Source organism: Macaca nemestrina, chromosome 3 (genome assembly GCF_043159975.1).
Source record: "Macaca nemestrina isolate mMacNem1 chromosome 3, mMacNem.hap1, whole genome shotgun sequence".
Taxonomy (NCBI): domain Eukaryota; kingdom Metazoa; phylum Chordata; class Mammalia; order Primates; family Cercopithecidae; genus Macaca; species Macaca nemestrina.
This window is the reverse complement of record NC_092127.1, coordinates 170,666,799-170,691,961: the sequence shown is the minus strand read 5'-3', so window position 1 is coordinate 170,691,961 and position 25,163 is coordinate 170,666,799. Positions and strand designations below refer to the sequence as shown.

General features: G+C 35.4%; 1 protein-coding gene across 5 annotated transcripts in view; it reads left to right on the top strand.

Annotated features, from left to right (window-relative positions):
* Positions 1 to 25,163, top strand: part of LOC105487812 (stromal interaction molecule 2) — a 167,174-nt gene that overhangs the window by 118,604 nt on the left and 23,407 nt on the right. For all 5 annotated transcript variants that reach the window (XR_011621409.1, XM_011751422.2, XM_011751421.2 and 2 more), the window contains exons 4-7: positions 15,078 to 15,189; positions 18,875 to 18,990; positions 21,861 to 22,038; positions 22,577 to 22,754. Coding sequence is in view for 4 of the 5 variants with exons in the window: in XM_011751422.2 (XP_011749724.1) it covers positions 15,078 to 15,189; positions 18,875 to 18,990; positions 21,861 to 22,038; positions 22,577 to 22,754 (584 nt within the window). In the remaining variant the exon portion in view is untranslated. The remainder of the gene's footprint in view (positions 1 to 15,077; positions 15,190 to 18,874; positions 18,991 to 21,860; positions 22,039 to 22,576; positions 22,755 to 25,163) is intronic.

Genomic DNA, 25,163 nt, shown 5'->3' with positions numbered 1-25,163 from the left:
ATAATAACATCAAATATAAGAAAGGGCAGTTTATACTTTCAAAAGGACTCTGAATTTAATTATTTGTTAATAACTTGTTGGTTTGTCTCCAACACTGTTAGGCCAGAGTAAGTAGAATACTTTCTTCCTCATTAGCATAGCTGGGAGCTTGGGGGAAAAAAAAAAAAAAAGTTAAAACCAGATCGTGCCTCTGGATCTGGGAAATAAATCAGTTGCCATAGAACAAAGAATTACCAAGGAATATAAATGGGAATTATTGAATAGGCAATTAGAAAAAGAAAAATAATCTGAAACAGGTTGAGGGAAGATTGTTAGAAATTCTAGCCCATAAAATTTGAGAAATGGAAAAGTTTAAGTGTTTTAGTAATTTAAACTAATGTAATCTCTGTGTTTCTAAAAAGACTACTAAAATTTCAGATTATTTCCACATGCAAACAGAGTCAAGAAAAAAAATCAGGTTTCCTTTAAAGGCTAGTTTTCAAAAGGTATCATAAATATTTTTATAATGCTTTATTAATTTTTTTGCTAGATAAACATCTTAAATCCATATTAGAAGCTTTTTCAATATTGTGGGTTTACGAGATTACAGATTAGAAGCTTTACTTCTAATATTGTGGATAAGGAGCCCTTCCTTACTTTCTGGCACGAAAAGATGTTTGAACTAAATGAATATCCAGCAACAAGTAAACTTAGGGATTCTGAGGCCTCTTAAATACTAATAAGAAACCCCAAGTTACAGCTATTCCTTCCCAGATAGACAAAATCCAGAATTGATTAAGAACACAGAGCTTGACTGCCTGTATTCAAGTCTCTACATAACACTTACTAGATTTGTGACATTGGACAAATAACTTGATCTCTCTGTCCCTAACTTTCCCTATTTGTGAAATCTCGCTAATAAGTACCCCGCCCCCACCCCACCCCCAACCTTAGAGGGTTGTGTTGAGGATTAAATGAGTCAACAAGTATATAGAGTTTAGAACAGTATTTGATAGCTAACAAAGCCTAACGTTTGCTGTTATTAGTGTTGTTAAAAGGCTACCATACTTTCTTGGAGAAAATCACAAGCTACAAAGTAATGGAGAAGCTAGCAATTAGTAGAATTCTCTACCTGCATAGTTGAAGAAGAACTGAAAGATTTCTTTTTAAAATTTTAATTTCTTAATTGAAAGTAATTTCAGATTTAGAGAAAAGTTGCAGGACCAGAGCAAAGAATTCCCATATACACTGTGTCTAGATACCCTCCCCTCCCCTTCCAGTGCCACCATTTGCCGTAATAATGGCCTTTTATAGCCAAAGGATGCAGGATGATGCATTGTACCCAGTTTTCCTGTCTCTAGTTGTCTTCAGTATGGAAAAATTTCATAATACTGCCTGGACTGTCACGACGTTGGCCAGTAATCTTCAAAAACATCACTTTTGTAGTAAATAACTAAATTAGGGTTTGTTTGGTATTTTTACATTGTTAGACCCAGGTTATGCATTTTGGGCTGGACTGTCACAGTAGTGATTCTTTTTATTGTATCATTTTGGGTGCCACTTGGTATCATTTACCTTATTACCAATGGTGTTATCTTTGTCATTTGATGAAGATAGTGTGTGCTGTGTTACTATAAAGGTATTTCCCCCACGCCCAACAAATGTGTAATTAATACTTTGTTTTTTTTTGGTGGAGAGATACTCGAAGACTATTTAAAATCACATTCCTTATTTTACTTTTTAGTTCTAGCATCTATAAATATTTTTTTGCCTAACTTAATTATTACTCACATGGTTGTTAAATGGTAACTTTTCAAATTCCATCATTCCTTCTATTTATTAGTTGACGTTCTACTATAAGGAAGAAATTTAAACAGAGTGTATATCAACATCTTGTCCGTGAAGATGGTGGGAGATAACAAGGACATATTTTGAAACTAGGAATTGGAGAAAGACTGATTCTCAAAAACTTATGAATGCTTTGAAGATTGATCTTCTGCATTTATTCATTTATGTCCTATTTTATTCAGTCAGTTTTGGGTTTGTTACTATTATGATTTTGATGCTCAAATTGTCCGAAATTTAGTTAATGGGAGGCCTTACTAACTGGATTCTGTATCTTTTTATATCCTTTCTAACTGGCTTCTATACTCTTTTAAATATCATTTTTTAACTGGCTTCTATATCCTCCTATATCCTTTTATAAAGGTAAAGGATATCCTTTATTCTTTTATATATCCTTCTATATCCATCATTTTTTTTTAGCTCTTCCCTACTTTTAGGCACAAAAAGGTATTCCAGGCTCATTGTGTTACTTCTTAACCTCAATCCTGGAAACAGCCATTTCTCCAAGGAACCCTGGTTATTTTTAGCTGAAGTGCTATTTAGAAACTAATATTTGGGCACTAGGTATGTTTGTTGCTGCTGAGATATTGTTGTTCCCAGACCTCAGTGGACAGAGTTAAGAAACATGCACACACCTTATATTTCTTTTTTTATGCTGAAAATCATGAATTCACTCTGATACCTGATAAACTCCAATTTCAGTCCTACAGTTTGGGTTAATTCTAGCTTAACTCCTTTTTGTATTTGTACTTCCCTTCACTGACAGTGAAAACTTGAGTCTGTTATCTTAATATGTTTACTTAGTTGCTCAGTCCCTCTGTACATAGCCAGGGTCCCAACCCCGTGGGCTGCTACCTCTTTCCGGAGCCTGCCTTATGTCGGCCTTGGCCTTCACAAGGCTGCCACCGTGTTGTCCGCATTATAGAGACACTGGCTAGTGTTAGCCTGTCTCATCCCCATGTGGGACCAGATTACTTCTGGGCAATTGAAAGACACTGAAATGAATTTGAAAATTGAAAAAAAAACTTGGAAGAAAAATCTGAATGTACACTATCCAGCAACTTGGTGTAAATGAGTCAGTCTTTATGAGTTTATCTTGATTACTGAAGCACATTATTCACATTTTGCCTTTCTCATGTAATTCTCTGGCTGTTGACAAAGGTCCCCTATGAATGGGGAGACTATGTAGTAATTTAATCCTTTAACCGTTGTGTCAGTGCTGCAATTAAACTTTTCCTAAAGGTTATTTTTGCCACTGATAATATTAGTTAAACCACTAGTATGTATACCAGCTGAAGCCCAAGTTAGAAAATGTTATATTCTAGGTAAATATAGCTAATAATATTTGTGAATTACTAGATTTTTAAATGCTAAATGCACTAGGAAAAATCATATGTAATTGAAGATCAAACAAATTTCTGAGTAAAATTGCCTTGAAAATATTTCTACCATTGGAAATGGCGAATTTTTCTATTATTGAAGAAACCAAGGTTTACAAGTTTTGAATGTAGTGTATCTTCTTACCTGGAAGTCTTTTGGCAACTAGCAGTGAAAGCTCAATTTTTTAGCAGGCCTTTGATATAATAAAGAAGGTATTTATTAACTAGGCTTTTGTATTCATTTTTTGTTGAACTCCCTCTAAAAGTTAATGCGTTTTATTACATCATGCTTTCTGGTAGTCTTGGTAATAATTCCTTGACTCTGATGTTTTATTTATTTAATCCAGTGCCCGAAGTAATTACTATGCAGTCAGTAAATATTTGCTGGATGAAGGAATTTCAAGTTGCCTACAGAAAATCTTTTGAAGAAACTTTCAAATTCTAAGAGAAAAAAGTGTTAATAGCAGAAAATTAAAACAAACAGTTGTAAAGCTATAATTGAAAAGCTGTAATTGAAATGTTTCTTTATTGTTATACTTTGGAAAATAGCACTCTCTTCATTTTATGAAGCCTAGTCACACTTTGGAAAGTTTGTTTTATCTAGAAATGATTCTAAAAAGAATCAATGAAAGTGACATTTTCCTTGGCAGTCTTGGTTAACAGAATCATTTTGTCATCCATTTACTCACCCCATAAATACGAATTGAGTTCTTACTATATACCTGCCATTCCATGTTTGTTAAGTGCCCGCTGTATTTTTGGCATTGTATAACATGTTGGGACTATAGAATGAATAAGAAACACTGTCTGCGGAACAGCCATACGATTTTGGGACCCATTATTTCTCCAACTTTTTAATTTTTTTGGAGATGGAGTCTCATTCACTCTGTTGCCCAGGCTGGAGTGCAGTAGCGCAATCTCGGCTCACTGCAACCTCTGCATCCCAGGCTCAAGCAGTTCTCCTGCTTCAGCCTCCTGAGTAGCTGGGATTACAGGTGCGTGCCACCACACCCAGCTAATTTTGTTTGTAGTTTTAGTAGAGATGGGGTTTCGCTGTGTTGGCCAGGCTGGTCTTGAACTCCTGGCATCAAGTGATCTGCCTGCCTCTGGCTCCCAAAGTGCCGGGATTAGAGGCATGAGCCACTCGCACCCAGCTTTCAGTTTCTAATTTTAAGATACATCTTTGTTATTTCTCACCATCTTCATTGAACTAGGTATTGATCGTACACTTAGTTTCATTGATAATAAGATTGGAGTTTATAATAGAAAAGGTAGTAAAGCTTTCCCTTAGTGTCCCCTGTACAACTGTTGGGAGCAAAACACCTTGGTAATTTTTAAGTTATGAATGTTCAAACATTTGCCAGCATCTACCTAGCATCTCTAAAAATTACATGTAATTATTGCATAATTAAAGAAAAAGAGCTCATGAGCAAAAGTGTGTATTTCTCTATGGTGCAATTACTAATATCTGAACTCAAGTTCAGGGTGTGGCTTTAGGTATCCAAATATAGCATGTTGCAGGAATTTATTCCGTGTTACAAAGACATGCCCTGCTGACCACTGTGCAGATGAGGAGCTCACATTCTGGCACTGTTCTAAACATAAGCCTGTCTTGACTGTGCTGAGCAGCTGAGCATCTAAAGTCTTGTTCAGAAGTGACACCAGGAAGTCTGTAAAACCAGCTGAGTTAGGGTGAAATGTGAAAGGCCTGAAACTTACTCAACTTTTAGATTTGAAAAGTTATTATTTTATTTCTTTTATATTAGTTTACAAATTCTTATTTTTAAATCCCTGCAATATTGAACCTTAGGTTAATTCAGTTTTCCTGTGACAAATTATGTGTATCAGTGTAAAGAGAAACTGAGATTTTTGTAACTTGTAAAACTCAATTGAAATTGGGTTTAAAAGTAGTGAATACTGGTGTACACCTGTGTTTTAGAATATGGTATTTTATGTAAATATTCAAATGACACAAATAGTTTTCAAACTGCTAATACGTTTTTAGCTTCTATAAACATTTCATATAGCCAACTTTAAATATAGTTACTTTTATTCATAATGTTTAGTCAGTCTTCTCCCTGACCCCCTTGCCGAACCATTTGGTGCATATACAGATGTTTTCATGCTTTAAGAGAAGGCAGTATATGTTTGTAACACATGCTGTTTGTAACAGTCTGTACTGTTTTTAACTCTACTCTCTTATCTCAGGATATCAGAAGTTGATTTCCCTAAAATACATTAATTTTCCCAAAGAAACTTTTATGCCAGTTGCTTTTTTTTTAATTAAAAAAATTCTTAACAAGCCAGTTGCTTTCTTAACAGTAAGAAAGACATTACAGATGTTTTAAAAATCATTAATTTAGGACATAGCAGTTTTTAAAAAGTAGTATGAAAGCTATTAAAACATGAAGAGCAGAATACATGTAATGAGTATATTTGTTATATCCAAGGTCTGCCACAGCTGATGGTGAATACAGCTGTATCTTGAGGTTTGAGGTTTCCTCAGAACGCAGGAGATGGTTAAGAGTTGGCCTTTGAACTCAGTGGGCGTAGTTCTAAATCCTGTTTCCACTACTTACTTGGTGTGTGAATTTGAGCAAGTGGCTTAAACTCTGAGCTTCAGCTTCCTAATCTATAAACCAAGGATTATAATACTACATCTGATACCTACTTCATAGGGTTTTTGAGTTTTATGAGATGATTTGTGTAAAGCATGTAGCACAGTTACTGGAAATTGCCGAGTGCTCACAAAATGTTTGGTACTACTATTATTAACGTGTCTCATACACAAAAGTGCTTTATTATTAGAAATTAGGTCCCCCCCCCCACAGTATTTAGGTGATTTCACAGATCATCTTTAAAGATATTTTGGATAGTATGTACTTACATTAAATATAACAAATGAAAAGTTAATGGCAGTACTTCACTAGGCTGTTTTGTATTTTTAGGCTTGTAACTTAATACAGGCATATGGCTAAGTGCTTTGGGTGCATTGGTTTTATAAGATTGCCTTTTACAGATGAAAGGAACAAGTAAATACATATATTTTAATCTTTTAAAGTTTATCTTTTATGCTGATTTGTTTATATCAGGTTTGCTTAAAGCAAGGCACACAAACTCTCTTCTGATACCGCTGTCAACCACACAACTTTAAATTGCTACCTTCACTATGTGATAAGGCTCATTGGTTCTGTTCTGGAGCCAAAGATTCACCAATGCTGCTTTAAAGTGAGATATCAGGCAGGCAGTATTGTTTATCTTTCACACAACTATGGGATAGCAAATTGATAATTAAAAAACAAAACAAGTTCTTTTATTTAAGGAAGACAAAAAGTCAGCTGTACATTCAGCTAATACTTAAATGGCAACTTGACGTGTTTTCTACAGTCCTTGTCTTGTAGTAGCTTGCAATATAGTAGGAACATAAGATATAAGCAAACAGTTACAAAGTAAGGCAGCCCGTATGATGTGCCATTTGGTAGAAATAGTTAAGCACTATAGTAATTCAGGGGAGAAAGAGATTGCTTTCAGCTGGAGTACTTCATTCACTTGTAACCTGGTTGTACAACTGGGATGTACCTATGCATGACTCATGTCTTTTTTGGAAGGCTGCTTCAGCTGGGTGGCCATAGCCAGTTGCCTCTCTTCTCTATTGGTGGCTCTTTTCACCCCTTACAATCTCTTCATTCTCCCCGTGTTTAGGACCCCACTGCTGTCAAAAAGCTTTCTGCTCTTAGGCACAGTTTTCATCCCTTTTTAAGCGCTGATCCAAAATAGTGACATGGTGGTGGGACTGAAAGTAGCAAGTAGATGGGCAGAAGAAAGGGAAACTGGGTGCAGAATCAGGAATCTTATTCTCTATTGTAGAAATTGCCCTTTTGATAGCAGCATGGGTGACGAGTAATGAAAAGGAGAACCCTCTGTTCCTGTGAAATCCACAAATGTATGGTCCCGCCCTTCCCCATATTCTACCTCCCCGTACCCTCTCATCTCCAGGAATTTTGGTTCCATACACCATCCGGTCCCCACTCTCCCATCCTCCACCATCTCCTTTGTTCCAGAGCCGAGCTGCAGTTCTGAATCTCTTGGCTGTTTGAAATCTTGTCTTTCAGGCTGTTAGAGCCCCTCTTCCAACTTGTAGGAATCACCTCCATGATGAAGAACTGACATAGCTCCGTTGAGCTTTTCTGTTACTCCCTCCAGGCCTTTAGTAGGCCCCAATGTATACTTGATGTTTTTAGGAGAATCAGGAGTCCATTCATGTAATTGCCTGTGGCAGATTGCTCATATATAACATTTAACTTTGGCATTACTGTTAGTACTATTACTGTTAGTACTATATGCTTGAAAGGTTTGTTTCTGAGAGAAAATATGTTTCAAGTTTTAAATAGTGAGCTGTTCTAAATCAGCCATCTATATTAGTAATGGACTTAGAGTCAGAAGGTTAGAGTTCAGTTCTAGCTCTCTCAGTTATTAGATGTGTGACCATGTGTGTGATCACTTGGCCTCTCTTGGCCTAGGTTGTTTGTATAGAATGTAGAGATAATAGGTACCTTTCAAAGATAGTTGTTGGGGGTTAAATGAGAAAGTATGTAAAAATGTATAGTAAAATATAAAGCCCCATAGTCCCAAAGGGTTGTGGCATTTTTGTGTGTGTTAATAATGACTGTGTTAGGTAAAACAACAAGTTCCTGCCCTCTAAGAACTCATCATCCAGAGAATAAGATGAACATGGACAATTATGGGATATGATAAATCCTATGACAAATATAAGTATAGGTGATCAAGGAGCACAAAGAAGAGCAGCTCTAGTCTGGAAATGGGTGGATAGAGAAAACTTCATGAAGGAGGGAGTTTCTTATCTGAGTCTTAAAGAAGAGCAAACCTGGCAAAGAAAGAAGAAAGGAAAGACATTCCACATTGAAGGAGAGGCAGTGGGCCTGGGGGAATATTGTACAGAAAGCTGCAAATATGGCTGCAAATATGACTAGACCATAAACTATCTGTGGTACCTAATCTGATTATTAGGACCACATATCTTATTTTGAAGAGGCTGTGTGACTGCACAATGTTTAACAACTCTAGAAACAGGTTTGTTCTGAAACTTGGTTTGACTATTTACGAATTGTTTATACCTAATTAAGAACCCCACTTCCATAAACTTTTAGATTCAATATGATGATAAAAGTATCTACTTAAAAGGGTTATTGCAATGATCATTTGAAATAATGTTTGCAAATCTCCTGGTATTTAATGAACACTTAATAAATGTTAGCAGTTTTCATGGCTATCCTGAAAGTTCTTAGGGCCATTCTTTCCCTCTCAGTATTATGTAATCTACTGTTCTAGGCTAACACTTTAGTTAGCAATGTTTTATTAATAAATACCAATGCTTGTTTATTATAATGGAATCATAGAAACAGTTTAAATGAAATTTTTCTTTGGAGTGGGGGACAGAGTCTCACTCTGTCTCCTAGGCTGGAGTACAGTAGCACAGTCTTGGCTCACTGCAGCCTCTGTCTCCTGGGTTCAAGAGATTCTCCTGCCTCACCCTCCCGAATAGCAGGGATTACAGGCATGTACCACCATGCCTGGCTGATTTTTGTATTGTAGAGACAGGGTTTCATCATGTTGGCCAGGCTGGTCTCGAACTCCTGACCTCCGGTGATCCACCCGCCCCAGTCTCCCAAAGTGCTAGGATTACAGACATGAGCCGCCACACGCGGCCCAGTTTAAATGAATTTAAAAAGTGATCTAGTTCAATTTTATTGTTTTGCTTGTTAAGATGCAAGGACTATTCAACACACAAATCAATAAATGTGCTACCTCACATCAGTAGAATCAAGGTCAAAAGCCATATGATCTTTTTAATAGATGCTAAAAAGCATTTAATAAATTCAGCATCCCTTCATGATAAAAACCTTCAACAAATTGGATATATAAGGAGCATACTTCAACACAATAAAGGCCATATATGACAAGCCCAAAAGCCATGTGTTTCATGCCAAATGGGGAAAAATGGAAAGCCTTTCCACTAAGATCTGAGAAAAGACAAGGATGCCCACTTTGACCACTTTTATTCAGCGTAATGCCCGAACTCCTAGTCAGAATAATTAAGCAAAAGAAATAAATGCATTCAAATTGAAAAGGAAGAAGTCAAATTATCTTTGGTTGAAGAGGACATGATCTTATGTTTAGAAAAACCTAGACTTCACCAAAAAACTCATAGAACTGATAAATGAATTTAGTAAAGTTGCAGGATACAAAATCAACCTACAAAAGTCAGTAGCATCTCTATATATTAGCAGAGATCACTCTGAAAAAGAAATCAAGAAAGCAATCTTCTTTACAATAGGTACCAAAAAATATACCTAGAAATGAATTTAACCAAGGAGGTGAAAAATCTCTACAAAGAAAAGTATAAAACACTGATTAAAGAAATTGAAGAGGATTCACAAAAAAGGAAAGATATGCTTACGGACTGGAGGAATTCATCTTGTTAAAATGTCTTTACTACCTAAAGTGATCTACAGATTTAATACAGTCCCTATCAGAATACTAATTATATCCTTCACAGAAATAGAAAAAAAATCCTAAAATTTGTATGGAACCACAAAAGACCACAAACATCTATAGCAATCTTGAGCAAAAAGAACAAAGCTGGAGGCATCACACTACCTGAATTCAAATAATATTACAAAGCTATAATAACCAAAACATCATGGTACTGGCATAAAAACAGACACAGGTACCAATGGAACAGAATAGAGAACCCAGAAATAAATCCATACACTTTCAGCCAACTCATTTTCAACAAAGGCACCCAGAATGTACCTTGAGGAAAGAATGGTCTCTTTAATAAATGGTGCTAGGAAAACTGGATATCTCTGTGCAGAAGAATGAATCTAAATCTCCACCATATGCAGAAATCAACTCAAAATGGATTAAAGACTTAAATGTAAGATCTGAAAATATTAGAAAACATTGAGGAAAGGCTTCAGGACATTAGTCTGTGCAAGAAGTTTTTGGGGTCAAGACCTCAAAAGCATGGGCAACAAAAGCAAAAACAGACAAATGGGATTGTATCAAGCTAAAAATCTTCTGCATGGTAAAGGAAACAGTGAAGTGAAGAAACAACCTGTGGGATGGGAGAAGATTTGCAAACTATCCTTCTGACAAGAGATTAATAACCAGAATATATAAGGAACTCAAACAGCTCAATAGCAGAAAAACAATCTGAGTAAAAAATGGGCAAAAGACCTGAGTAGGCATAAAGACATACCAGTGGCCCACAGGTATACGAAAAAATGCTCAGCATCACTAATCATCAGGGAAATGCAAATCCAAACTACAATGAGATATCATCACACCCCAGTTTGAATGGCTTTTACCAAAAGACAAAAAATTACAAATGCTTTCAAAAGAGTGGAGAAAGGGAAATTCTTACATGCAGTTTGTGGGAATGTAAAGTAGTACAACTGTTATGGGAAATAGTATGGAGGTTTCTCAAAAAAACTAAAAATAGAACTAGCATATAATTCAGCAGTTTCACTGCTGAATATATGTCTAAAAGGAAGGAAATCGTTATTTCAAATGATACCTACGCTCTGATGTTTACTGCAGCACTATTCACAATAGGCAAGATGTGGAATCAACCTGAGTGTCCATCATCAGGTGGATGGATAAAGAAAATCCATCCATCAGGTGGATGGATAAAGAACAATGGAATATTATTCAGCCATAAAAAAGAACAAAATCCTGTTATTTGCAGCAACATGGAACTGAAGATCATTAAGTGAAATAAACCAGGCACAGAAAGACAAATATCACATGTTATCACTCAGATGTAGGAGCTAAAAAAGTGGATTTTATGGAAGTAGAGAGTAGAATGGTGGTTACTAGAGACTGGGAAGGGAAGAGGGGAATGAAGAGAAGTTGGTTAATGGGTACAAAAATACAGTTAGGTAGAAGGAGTAAGTTCTAGTATTTGATAGTAAAGTGGGGAAATTAAAGTTAAGAATAATTTATTGTGTATTTCCAAATAGCTGGAAGATAATTATAATGGTTCCAACACAGAAAAGTTGGTGATGGATATCTCAGTTACCCTGATTTGATCATCACACATTGTATACGTGTATCAAAATAACCATAGGTACTCCCAAAATAAGTATAATATCAATTTTAAAAAGATAATCTGAGCTGTAGTTAAATAATGTGGCTATGATATTATCCTGAATCAGTGGCACAGCTGGGGGTAAAATCGTGTCTGTTTCCATTCCAGAGTTTTTTTCATTAGTCTTAGAAATAACTGCCAAAAATTGCTTTGAGACACTGACCTATAGCACTGGCCACAATTTCAAGCAGAAGCAATGTAAGTTAACATTTTAGAAACTGGCATTTCTGTAGCTCTGCAGATTGGGAAAGATACCTTTAAAAGGAATGGTGTATCTCTCTGCGTGCCCTCTGATGGAAGTGCTGTTTAGCAACAGCGTGTGTAAAGGACCAGTGAGAGGCAGGTAATAAGGAACCAGATAATTCTTAAATGAGTAACTTTTTTACCATCAAGAATTTCTTACGTAACCAAAAATCACTTGTACCCCAAAAGCTGTTGAAATTTTTAATGTTGAAAAACAATTCCTTGTACATACAAATCCCTGTTTCTGTTTGTCTCACCACCAAAATGTAAAAATATATTTTCATAAGACTTATTAATTAAACATGTTCTACTTCATTCAACAGCATCCAACAAGTCATTTGCTGAGTGCCTTTATACCAAGTGCTGGGGTTATAAAGTGATGAGCAGAAGACTTATACTTTATTGAAATAAAACAGTTGTTGAAGTAATAATCATACAAATAAGTAGTTATAGTTATTTAAATGCTATGCATAAAATCTACTAAGGGATTAATAATCAGGGGCCAGGTGTGGTGGCTCATGCCTGTAATCTCAGCACTTTGAGAGGCCGAGGAATTCAGATCAGCCTATGCAACACAGCAGGACCCCGTCCCTATAAAAAAGGAAGAAAAAAAGGTTATATAGTAATGTTCAGAAAGGCTCACTTAAAGAGTTAAAGTTTTAGCTGAGATATGAAGGTTTAATGAAACAAAAAGGTGGAGGGATAGAGAAAAGGAGCTTATACTCAGCAAACAGCACGTACAGAGGCCCTGAAGAAGGACATAGTATGATCTGTCCTAAGAATTGAAAGACAACTAGACTATTTGGAACAGAGAAAGCTAATAAAAAATGCAAATCCCAGTCATGAGAAGAGAAGTGAAGGTGTTTACTAAGTATCACCAAGGAAACCACAGCAAAAGGAGAAGTGAATCTCCCCCCAAAATAAACTGTGCTGTTAGAATTTTGTTTTAAAGATTCGTTGTCAAGAACACTACAATTTTTAATTTGCTAAGTAGAATATTACTAAGATTTGGGCAGTTTTAATGTATTCTTTTTCATTTGATTTTTATTCCTTTCTATACTGACTTACTGGAAATTGAGGGATGACTTTGATGTGCTGAAGTGTTTAGATCAGTAATTTTCACTGTTGAACAGTCACAGAAAGAGAGTATCTTATCTTGTTTTCTTGGCTGGGGATTTTGTGTGGGTGTCTGAGGTGCAGCTGCACCATGAGTTTCTTGGCAGTCAGGACAGGGCACTTCTCAATGCAGTTCATCTTGAATAGGAAGAAACTTAAGAGTAAAAAGTCTACTTTGAATGCACTAACTTCAGTGGAAAACACCCAGGGCCTGAACCTTCCGCTGACATCCTGTTATTTGGTTAAATGGATACAGCAGCCTCAGACCCATGTCCAGGTTTTATGGTAGGAACACATGAAGGGGAGAACAGTGAAAGCTTTGTTTCAGTATAAAACTATCAGTTACCACATCTAGTTTTTAAATGTTTTTGGTTTTTGTTTGTGGTCTATTTAAGTTTTTTCTCTAAAGAACACTTAATAAAAAAGGCAGATTGATGGAAACCTAGCTTTGCTTGCAAGTGTGAATTCATAGTTTTATGTAGCTTCTCAGAAAGATTTTTTCAGATTTATTTATATACAGATAGATTCCCAGATCTGCTTTTATTGCTCACATTTTCTTCACTCTCCTTTGACCTCTTCTGTAGTCTATAAGCATCATGTTTTCCAAAACCCTCAAATTAAATGCAGACAGTATAGAACTTCTCATTTTTAAGCACACTTGCATCCTTCCCTTTGCATAAACTCATCGTTACCCTTCATAAGCAGAAACCTTTGAGCTGCATCCAGTGCTTAACTGCTTGTTTATATCTTTACTGTTTTTTAGTATTACTACTTTCAGAGTAGTATAAAGTCTTGTTCTATGGACAGGGTCCCTGAGTTCAAATCCAGTCCTGCTACTTACTTTGTTGGTACCATTAGTTTTTTTAGTTTTTAACTTCTAAAATAAAGATAAATATGTTAGAACCTCGTAAGTTTTTTTTAAGACGTAAGAAAATGCCTACAAAGGACTTAATTTAAAATAAATATTCAGGAGAAGAGATGCTAGTTATCATTTTATTCTTGATTTAAGTCCACTCTTCTAGAATCTATTAATAGCTGTCTTTCTGGTTGATGTCATTTAGTCTAAAGATTGTCTATATGCTGATGACTTCCCACTAATACTTCTGTTCCTAACCTCACTTTTTCCTAAGCTCCAGACTTGCAGGTCTGACTGCTACTATATTATCTACACTTAAATGTCAGATGCATACTTCAAATATAACATGTCTTAAAACAACTTTTGATCTCTATCACCCGCCCCTGCTTGTTTCCCCAATCTTTTCCTCCCCATTCTTTTCTATCTCAGTTAATGGTAGCACCCTTTGTACTTCTGGCTTTTGTTTAGCTACCAGCCCCTGTCCATTTAATCAGCACATCTTAATAGCATTATCCCCAGAATATATCCTGAATCTGACTCCTTGTTGTCATCTTATCTACTACCATCATAGTCTAAGACAATAATCCTTTCCTGTCCTAGGCAATTTTGTAATGAATGATCTTATTTCTCTGTATTTCACCATAAGACTGGACCATTTTTAGTCTTACCTTGAACAATCCATTCTCTACTTTGAAGAACAATATTCTAAAAAAAGATTATTCCCCTTCTTTTTATTGAAATTAGAAAACTATCCAGAGTTCTTGAAAGCCTTTCATGACCTAGCTCCTCTCTGACTTTCTGCTAGTCTCTCAAACCCTGCTAGTTCGTTCCATCTGAAGGCTCTTCTTACTAGCCTTTTCCTCTCTTTGGGATATTTTTCACCCATATCTTCACAATGTGGCTCCTTGCAATTTTTAGGTCTCAGATGTCAACTCCTTAGAGAGACTTACCCTGACATCTTTCCTTCTTTTCTTAAGTTAATCACTATCTGAAATTTCCCTTCCTCTTCCTTCTTTCATAAAGTGCCCCTCCCCAAACCCAAAGGAATTTAATTTCCATACAAGAACTTTATCCATTTTATTCACTGCCATATGCCCAGTGCTTAGAATGGAATCTGGTATTCAGAATGTTTTCAGTATTACAATACTATATGGGTGGATGACTAGATGAAAGAATGAACAAGTATGTATCTGGTAATTTTTCTACAGCCAGAGAAATGATAGATTATTTCATCCTTACAAACTTTGTATAGGTGTTTATTTTAGAATTAATTATGCTAATCTTTGTCCTAATTGCTTTTATCTATCACTTCTGTTTTTGATTGTAAGGCTTTCTTCTCTCATAGAGTGCTGGATACAATTTTAGTACTTAATGTTAATTAAATTGAAAATGCAATCTAACATCTTTATATTCTCTGAAATTATAGAATATGTATTTCTGAAAGCAGGTGTGTTTAAAATATGCATTCCCCTTTTATCTCCTGTAGTTCATAATTGGACCCTTGAAGACACTCTTCAGTGGTTGATAGAGTTTGTTGAACTACCCCAATATGAGAAGAATTTTAGAGACAACAATGTCAAAGGAACGACACTTCCCAGGTGAGTCTTTGTTATGCAAATGTATTTTCCTCTCAGGGAGAGTTATATGCTAGATGTCTTTTCCCATACTGAATCTACAAGTTACTTCCATGACTGAGGGCACAAAGGAAATATAAATGTATCCATTCTTTAATCTTTCTAAATTATGCATTTTCAAGTTTTAATCAATTTTTCTTGTCTAAATAATCAGGCTCTTGAAAAAAATTATTTCCAAGGAACATGATTTTGAGTTTCAGATGGTGGGTCAACTATATTATTTGTAAATAACATCAAGGGTCAACTTTTGACCGATCTAAGAAAAACTTTTTTATTTGATACTGATTCATTGTTGTGAACACACCTACTTGAATGGATTGATGTGCATCTCTTTCTTGTGACATTTTAAATGACAATAACCATTGAGTTATGGTGTCTATACGTTATACCTGAATTTTAAAAATGAAACTAATAAAACATAGCAGCCATTTAAAAATGTATGTTACATACAAGTACTTTATATTATCTCATTTAACCCTCATGATTAAAATGAGCTATATATTGTCCTTCCCATTTTACAGGTTAAAAAAACCAAGTCAGAGACAAGTTAAACATTTCGCCCAAGGCAGCATTTAAACCCAGATAGATTTGATAGCAAAGTCTAGGTTGCCAGTTTTTCCCTTAGATGTCTGAATCCAGTTGTTTTCTAAATTTTATTTTCTAAATTATATCTAAATTGTATCATTTGCAAATACCAAATGATATAATTTAGAAATTATAATTTCTAATTAATTTAATTAACTTAATAATTTTGAAGGATTTAAATGTCAAAATTTGCAATAATTCTACCAGAATTTTTTACCCTTACAAGATTGCTTCTTAAGTTTTATTTTTCCCGGATGATTTCCTACATCAGAAAAGACTCTAATCAGTTATTGCAATCTGATCATTATATGTAATGAAATACATACATTGTGTCCCTAGTCAACTTCCTTACATGCCCTATTTAGATAAGTATCCTTTGTTGCTTTGAGTTTTGTATTTTGGATCAAGTTGAAAGTTTTCAAATCTCTCTTAAATGTATTCTGAACACCAACATGAATATTTCTGATTTTATTATATACATGACTAGAATGATGAAATTATGGGGATTAGAGTCAATTTGATAAGTACTTCCTGAATATCTTTCATGTTCATAGTACAACTAGATGTTCGAAAGAAGACAAAAATCAAATAAAATATAGTTCTTTTAATTAAAACAAGTTCTTAAAACAGAGTCAAACATTAAAATAAAATTAGAGTTTTTTAGTTTATATATGTTGCCCTGGGTATGAGGAACAATAGGAATTTCCTTGTTGCCTTTTGAGAAACTTCTTTATATAACAACAACATGAAATAAAATAGGTTAATCTGTGTTTTGACAATCAATGTTATAGCTACCTCATTTCTTTTGGTTAAGTAAAGATGATCAGAGATGCTTCCAATTCTGGTAAAATTGTGACATCACACACTTGTCAAGATAACTCCTTAAACAGTGAACATGTTACTATAGAAAAACATTATAAGCTCAGTTTTCAGGTCAGCCCATTGGAACCTTTTTTAGGGGAGGAGAAAGGAAAACAATAAACTCTTTCTTAAGCCCCCGTTATGTAGTCATGGAAATTAGATGAGTCAGCTTAAAGGAGCAATATCTATTAATTTCAATTATTATGTAAGTTCCAGAGCTCTTTGTATGGTATCTGTAGACATAAGATTTAGTTAGAAGAATGTATAAGAAAATGTATTACATATTCTAGATAGTTGGCCTACAACAGTCCATTATGATGTTTCTTTTCTGTGACGTTAAAACCCTTTACATCTGCTAAAGGTAGCCAAAACTATGTTTTATGTTGACTGTAGTGGTGATCTTAAACCTTTCACTGTGTTTTCTACTCTGTAATTGTTACTACCAAACATTATACTAAGGCTCTCTTCACCCGACACATACCACCTCATTTCTTTCAGGCCTATGTGGCCTTCCCTGATACCCTCACCCACTCAGGTGGAATCATTTTTACCTCTGGACTCATATTGAATCTTGCATAAAATTTTGTTATATATTTTCTTTTTTACTACATCTCGTTGTCTTTCTTAGCCTATTGATAGTTTGCTATTAATTCATGCATCCATCCATCCATCCATTCATTCAGCTATTATACAAACATTTATCAAGCTTCTACTTTTGGCAAGTACTACATTAGGCTTTGGGGATACAGAGATAAGACATAGGCCTTGCCTTTGTTTGATAAGTGTCATGTTAAAGGTGTAAGGGAAGCATTATAGGAAAGTACCTGAGAAGATAAAGGAAGGCATTTTAGAGAGGGAATGTTAGAGTTCTTTGCTCTTTAAGGTTTTATAGAAGCCTCATAGGAGTTCCTGTAATTTCTCCATACTTAGAGAGTACTGATACCTTTCTCTACAAAATGTAGTGTTTCAGAGTAGTCTTTGGAATCATACGTATTTGGGTTTGAATCCTTGCCTTACCTATTACTAATTATGTAACCTTAGGCAAGTTAATCTCTCACAAGTATCTTCAGCTATAAAATGGAAGTACTGTTATAAGGTTTTCTTGACTATGAAGCCATTGGTACAGGACCCAGCATATATTATATGTCTGTATTTATTGTCATTGTTATTATTATTAGACTTTCTGTAATGAAATCTTTACTAGCATCATACTTGGTTGTTAAGAAATCTTAGTTGAGTACTGGGCTGCTTGTATTTACAGTCCATAATAAAGTGATTTTATTTCCTTATTTTACCTGTGCCCCCTACATGCTTTCTTCATAGCTAATAAAATGGTTTAGTACTTCTTATTATATAAATTCCTTTACCCACCTGCCTCAATCCGTGAAGGCTTTTTATTTCCCACTTGTGACTTCAATGTACTTTGTTCAATTTTTAAACAGTTTAAACATTAGAATGTTAAAGATACAGATTTTTTGATACTTTAAAACTAAATTGAAAACTGTTTTTTAAAGTGTGCTGTAGATGTTAAATTATTTACGGTTTTATTATCCTTTGTGGAAGGATAATAAATGACAGAAGTAATTAATGATTATAAAATATTTTCAACTTTAGGCTGGGCGCGGTGGCTCACGCCTGTAATCTCAGCACTTTGGGAGGCCGAGGCGGGTGGAACACGAGGTCAGGAGATCGAGACCATTCTGGCCAACATGGTGAAACCCCATCTCTACTAAAAATACAAAAAATTACCCAGGCATGGTGGCGGGTGCCTGTAGTCCCAACTCCTCGGGAGGCTGAGGCAGGAGAATCGCTTGAACCCGGGAGGCAGAGGTTGCAGAGAGCCAAGATCAAACCACTGCGCTCCATCCTAGGTGACAGAGTGAGACTGTTTCAAAAAAAAAAATTTTTTTTTTCAACTTTATAAATTTCTAAATCATAGTAGGTCATAACAGAAAGTAACCTTAGAAAATAAAAACTTTTTCAGTGTAGCTACTAACTGATTAACATACAGGAGTCTTTCTGTAGCTAAGCTTGCTCTGAAGAGGTTTTTGAAACGTGTAACAAATTATTAAATCGCACAGGGATGAGCTCCAACAGTCATCATCAGTAATATGTAAAGTATTAAATGTGTTGCTCAAATATTTAAATTTATGTACTAGAAATATTTTCATTTAATATATATATATGTTTTTCAAATAAACAGGATAGCAGTGCACGAACCTTCATTTATGATCTCCCAGTTGAAAATCAGTGACCGGAGTCACAGACAAAAACTTCAGCTCAAGGCATTGGATGTGGTTTTGTTTGGACCTCTAACACGTTAGTATTCTCTCTCACTCAGAGGATGATGTAAAATAATATCCTGATCATCTCTGTGTTATTTAAGGAAAGAAAAAAATAAGATAGTAGGCCTCTAAGAAGAATCATCTATTAGCTGTGAAAGAAGTATAATACTTTCTTAAAAGATTTATAGGATGGGATTTTCTGTCACTGAAACATGAGTGTGAAATTTTCAAAGCTGGTTACTAATGTAAGAAGTTGTATATAAAAAAACTAGCAGTTAATTTAGAATTTTTAGGTTTAAAACTTTGGATCTTTGGAGCAGTTTTAATGTTGCTGTTACTGTAATTGGATATTCACTGAGGAATCTCTTAAAAAATAACACAATCTAACCATCTTGATGGCATGAAGCAATAGAGCCTAACAGTTTCACTAAGTACTAAGAAAAGGGTTTTTTAGATATAGATGGAAAGCAAAGACTCACTTGAAGCTTTATAAATTAACGAACTATACTGGCAGGAGCAGGAAGTAGGCAATGTTATTTGATTGTTTTGAAGAGAAACATTTGAGAAAGTGTTATGCAATATCTGTAAAGAAAATAAACCTTGTATTTATTTACTTTGACAGGAATATTTTTTTCCCCAGAAGAGAAGTTTAATATGTTTGTTTTATTTAATTTCAAATTTTTCAGAAAGCTTTGGGAGAAAGTGTTTGAAAAGTACACCTTTTAAAGGAATTATTTTTTTAAGTCAAAAAAGAATAACAAAATTAATACAAGAAAAATGGCTTCCACAAGTTATAAAGTAGGAAACTAATGTTTATTCTCCCTGAATTCTTGGAGTTAGATTTTCAGGTTTCTATGATACCATCTTGGGAATGGCCCTTCTAAAAAAGGGTAACTAGAATTGGTTGAATAGATTTCATGACTTTACTGGTGGTTCTTTTTTGGCTTGGACTAAAAGAGCAGCTGGTGAAACAGCTGGAACTCCCCTTATGAGAGTTGGTGGAAATGCACTGTTGGTGGAAATTACAAACCCTAGGAAACAGAACACTACTTGAAATGCCGAGCGTTCCATAGAGATGATGCCCTTTCCAACCTTTTCCTTGTCCTCACTTCCAGACTGAATCCATTGGGGGATTGTCTTCTGTGGGATTCTGTCCAATTTTTCTCATGTGAGTGGTTGGTAAAAATAGGAATTAAAGTATAGAATTTGTTTCTATTTACAACTTGATCAGGAATATTCATATTTTATTAATCTTGGAACTAACACCTTTCTAAGCCCCAAAAATTATATTACCAAGTCATTTGAAAAGAAATCAAACTAGTCGCAAAAAAGATTGTAAACAAATACTTAAGTAAACCATTTAAAAAGTTAATGATTTTAAATGTTTGTCTTAGAATGATTATTTGAGTGAATGTGCCCCATAGTGAGAACACTTATGTTAGATTTATTTTAAAAACCAACATTGTGAAATGAACAGAGATACATTTTAAAGGAGTTTTTTTTTTTTTTTAATCTTTTCTAGTCTAGTGCTTATTATTGAGTGTGGGACCTTATTTATCTATTTATTGTTATTTATGGTCAGAGAATAGAGCTCATAGTTGAAGGAGAACCTGAGTTGAACATCTCAGTGTGAGGCAGAAATAAAAAATGCTTTTGAGATTGTAGCTTTCAGCAGTACATTTCTTCCACTACAGGTGGAAGGCTGAGGGTGTGCACTCTGGCAATATGGAGAACTGAGTCTCCGATGTAGAGCATGCTACATATCATACTACACAAACATAGCCAAACCCCAGACTTGTCAGCCTAGGAACTTGGGATTTCTGTAGAATTCTTTATGTCACCACACTTCAAAATATGTTTCTGCTGGAGGCCTGGCCATTTAGGCAGTTTTTCACTGTGAGCTGTATCTCTTTGGAGCATTACGATAATATATTAGCTATCATTGTGTCTCTGTTCCAGAGAGCCCCGTGAAAATTAGTGTGTACTGACTGGGCTGAATTAGGAAATTTGAATAGTGATTTCTGTGTTTTGTATCACCGAAGGCAGTAGGCCCTGGCTCCTCCCTTGTTGTTTTAGACATACTGCTGGGGGTTAGCATCATGCCAGTAACCCCTGTATCTCTGGCATATAGACACCTAAAATTGAGTAACTGTTATTACTATTTAACCCAGGCTTTTATCAGCCTTAGCACTAGTCACTCTCTGGGCTGGATAGTTCCTGGATGAGTCTTTGTTATCAGCAGGGGGGACGCAGGGAGGAGGTTGTCTTGTGCACTGTAGGATGTTCGGCAGTGCTTCTGGCATCTGCCCACTAGATGCCAGGAACCACTCCTCAAAGTTGAGACAACCCAAAATTGTCCAATGTCTGCTAGGGGTGGGTGAGGAATTACCACCAGCCTCGAGAACCACTGATTAACCTAACCTAATTAGTTATATGGCTACCTCCTTGGGGAAAATACATTTTGGTGAGTGATCAGGTTTGTAAGTGTGTCAAAAATGTGACGGCTGTCTGGCTTCACTGAAGGAAGGGAGTTGGGATGATGGTGGTGATACTTTTGATGGCTCCCTTCACCCCACAGAGGACCATTCTGGCAGCATATGATTGGAGGTGCGATTGCTTTTTCAAGGGTCCCCATGACTTTGGCCACTCCGTCTACCACCAGCAGGGGCATGGTGTGTCCTTATGAGTTTACCTCTACCCTTCTATAAGTCTAGTATATCAAAGAGTTATAAGAAGCACAGTCATTATTTGAAGAAAGAATTTTTAAAAGGCTAGAGCTTGTGCATAGGAAAGAGATCTCCACTTTTTGGTTTTATTTTAGATAACTACTTAAAAAATGTCTTTTTGTATTGAGGTCCTGTCCTATTCAAAGATTAATTTAATCGTCTGTAATTCTCTTAATAGGCCCACCTCATAACTGGATGAAAGATTTTATCCTCACAGTTTCTATAGTAATTGGTGTTGGAGGGTGCTGGTTTGCTTATACGCAGAATAAGACATCAAAAGAACATGTTGCAAAAATGATGAAAGATTTAGAGAGCCTACAAACTGCAGAGCAAAGTCTAATGGACTTACAAGAGAGGTAAGTTCAGAAAAATCATAACTCATGTTATGTATGTAGGCAAATACAATTTGTAAAAAAAGTAATATGGGCATGTGCTTAAACACTTATATTTAGGTTATTATACACATCAGGAATATATGCATATTTGATTTCACATTTTTTTAGAAAAGTATATTTTTATAATTACAGATTTATTATAAATGTGTGTACTTGAGAATAAATGACTAGAAGAACAGTGGAGGTAAGTCAAATATAGTGGGATTAGATGTGTAGCTAAGTTTTATTTTTAACTTGATTTAAATAATTATGAATTTTTAAAAAGCTTTTTGCGGAAGAGTATTTCCCTGTTTTCCCTGTCTTTTGAGCCCAGGATAACCAAAATAGCTGTATAGTAAGTTGCCTGATATTTTTATTAGCCAAACTTAGGGCTAATGAAAAATGCTATGATTTCTGATTGAAATATGTATTTAATTGCTTGACACAGTATTTATTATTTTGTAAAAAATAAAACTTTGGAAATTTTTGTGAGGAATTTTTATTTTTATTGTTCTATAAGGCTTGAAAAGGCACAGGAAGAAAACAGAAATGTTGCTGTAGAAAAGCAAAATTTAGAGCGCAAAATGATGGATGAAATCAATTACGCAAAGGAGGAGGCTTGTCGGCTGAGAGAGCTAAGGGAGGGAGCTGAATGTGAATTGAGCAGACGTCAGTATGCAGAACAGGAATTGGAACAGGTATTTACATTAAAAAAAGTCACTTGTGAAGATGTTAACATTGCCACTCTGAGGAGGCAGGTCCTGTTTTTCTTCAGTTTCCTACATTTAGTTCCATTGTCTACTGTTCCTCAGTTGATAAAAGAATCATTTATGTTGTTAGCATTGATCAAAGTTCATATAGCAAAATAACACAGTAACTGAAAGATAAAGTTGCCATCATCTTCACTCATTCATGAAATCTTATCTCTTGCCATGTTCATTGTCTTGAGTAAATTTAAGGTGTTTAACATCTGTAATATGTTTAAGTTTCTGACTGTAATGTGGTAAGATAAAGTATATCTAGGTTTGAACTTCTCTGCAAAGGTAAAGGATCTCTATTAAACATCCATTTGAATCCTGTTAAATAGTTTTAGAACATAATCTGCTAAAAATTCTGAAGCTCCTTTCCAATACCTGCTTCTCCTGTTCAGTTACTTAAGATAGAATATAAGCATTTAGGCATTGCACAGAGGCCTTTGGAGAGGGTGAGGTGCTGGGAGAATTTAATTATAGGCAGATGCATTAGTTTCCTGTTCCTGCTGTTTAAAAAAAAAAAAAAAAGCCACAAACTTAGTGGTTTAAATAAACATAAATTTATCATCGTAAAGTTCTGGAGGTCAGAGTGAGCTGAGGCGAGCCTGCAGGACTGTTTTCCCTCTGCAGACTGTAGGGGAGGATGTGCTTCCTTGCCTCCTCCACTGGTAAAGCCCACCCACGTTTCTCAGCTCATGGCCCCTTCCTCTGTCTTCAAAGTGTGTCGTTCCAGCCTCTACTTCTGTGGTCCCATCTCCTCCTTCTGACTTTGATGATTTTTTTACTGATAATGAAACTGAAGAACAAAATGAGGATTATAAAACTTGCTCAAAATTAGAGGTGACTCAGTTATAAAGCAGGGGCAAGAACTTAGGTATTCTGCCTCCACTTCATTTTAGGCACTGTTGCTGCCTTCTTAATAGAGTGCTAAGAAAGAAATGCAAATTAAGTGATGAATGACTTAAGGTCAACTCAGGAGAAAATATGCACTGTGCATTACTGTTTCCTTCAAGATCGCCATTTTATGAGAATATGTCTGACTGAACGCAGCCATCTTTTTTATAACTGTTAACCACTCCTTCTCTGACACACCTAGATGTCTGTGTTTTGGAGCTCTTCCCTCTAAGAACTCTTAGATGTATTTTACAGTCATGTCCCATTCACCTAACAAATCATAGCAGCACAGAATGTAGCAAAGAATCAGGGAGTTGGCAAAAAAGACCTAGTCGAAATCATACTGTATCCGAGAATTGGGTACTATGCCCTTTACCCTCCTGCCTTTTTCCACCAAGACGTCCAACTCGCAGTTTGTTCTGGTATATTTCTGTCTTTCTAAACTTTGTACATAAGAAAGGGCGAATCAGAAAACAGTAGTTTGAAATTCTTCTACAGAGATATAAACTGATGGTAGTACTTCACAGGGATTGTCTCACAGTGAGGGAGAAGAGACAATATAAGAAAAGGGCCCAAGAATTATGGACATTCTAACTTAAAGCTTTGGGAGAGAGACCGTGCACATCTCAGTAGACCCTGAAGTTACCAAAATATGATGTATTGGTATGAATGTAATCTCATTAGATCCTGGGTCAATAAAAGGTGATTTAAAGGAAGGAAATTGGTATTTTAAAAAGAACACTGTCTGGCATGATTATATTAATAAGAAACACAATTTTCTGAGGGCTTACTCTATACCAGAAGTGTATGCCACAAACATTGCCAGTGGTTTGCTCATAAATTTTAATCCTCACAGCACATAGATATTATCTTCATTTACAAATGAGCTGTGTAGAGAGGCTAGATAACTTATTTGCCTTGGGTTACACAGCTGTTAACTGGTAAAGGCAAGATTTTGCGTGTCATATTCCAAAGTCTGTGTCTTCTCATACTGCTATTAAAAGCCTTGCTTGTAGAAATAAGTTTAACTGAGAAATGATGTATAATATGACATAACCCACAATTCCACATAGTTCAGGGAATTACTGTATTTTGTCTGGAGAATAATCAACATAAATTTAGAAGTCAGGAAAATCCGGTAGGTTTTTTATATAGTGTTATTTTTCCTAGAACAGAGACTTTTGGGTGACTAAGTACCACTTTATATTTTGTGTGATTTAAATAGTTTTCACAAATTGGTTTCTTAGAAAAAGTCTCAGGAAACCTTTAATCAGGGCAAGTGAAATACCCCTATTCTCCATGAGACAATAAGCCTTAGGAACTTACTAAGGTTACACAGATGATAAATAATACAGTTGGGTCTAGAAACCAAGTTTTCAGATATTTAGGCTGTTTTTGTGACATCATGTTTTTACTTACTGTTGTTTTATTCCTAAGATACAAAAATTATGTAAATAATTG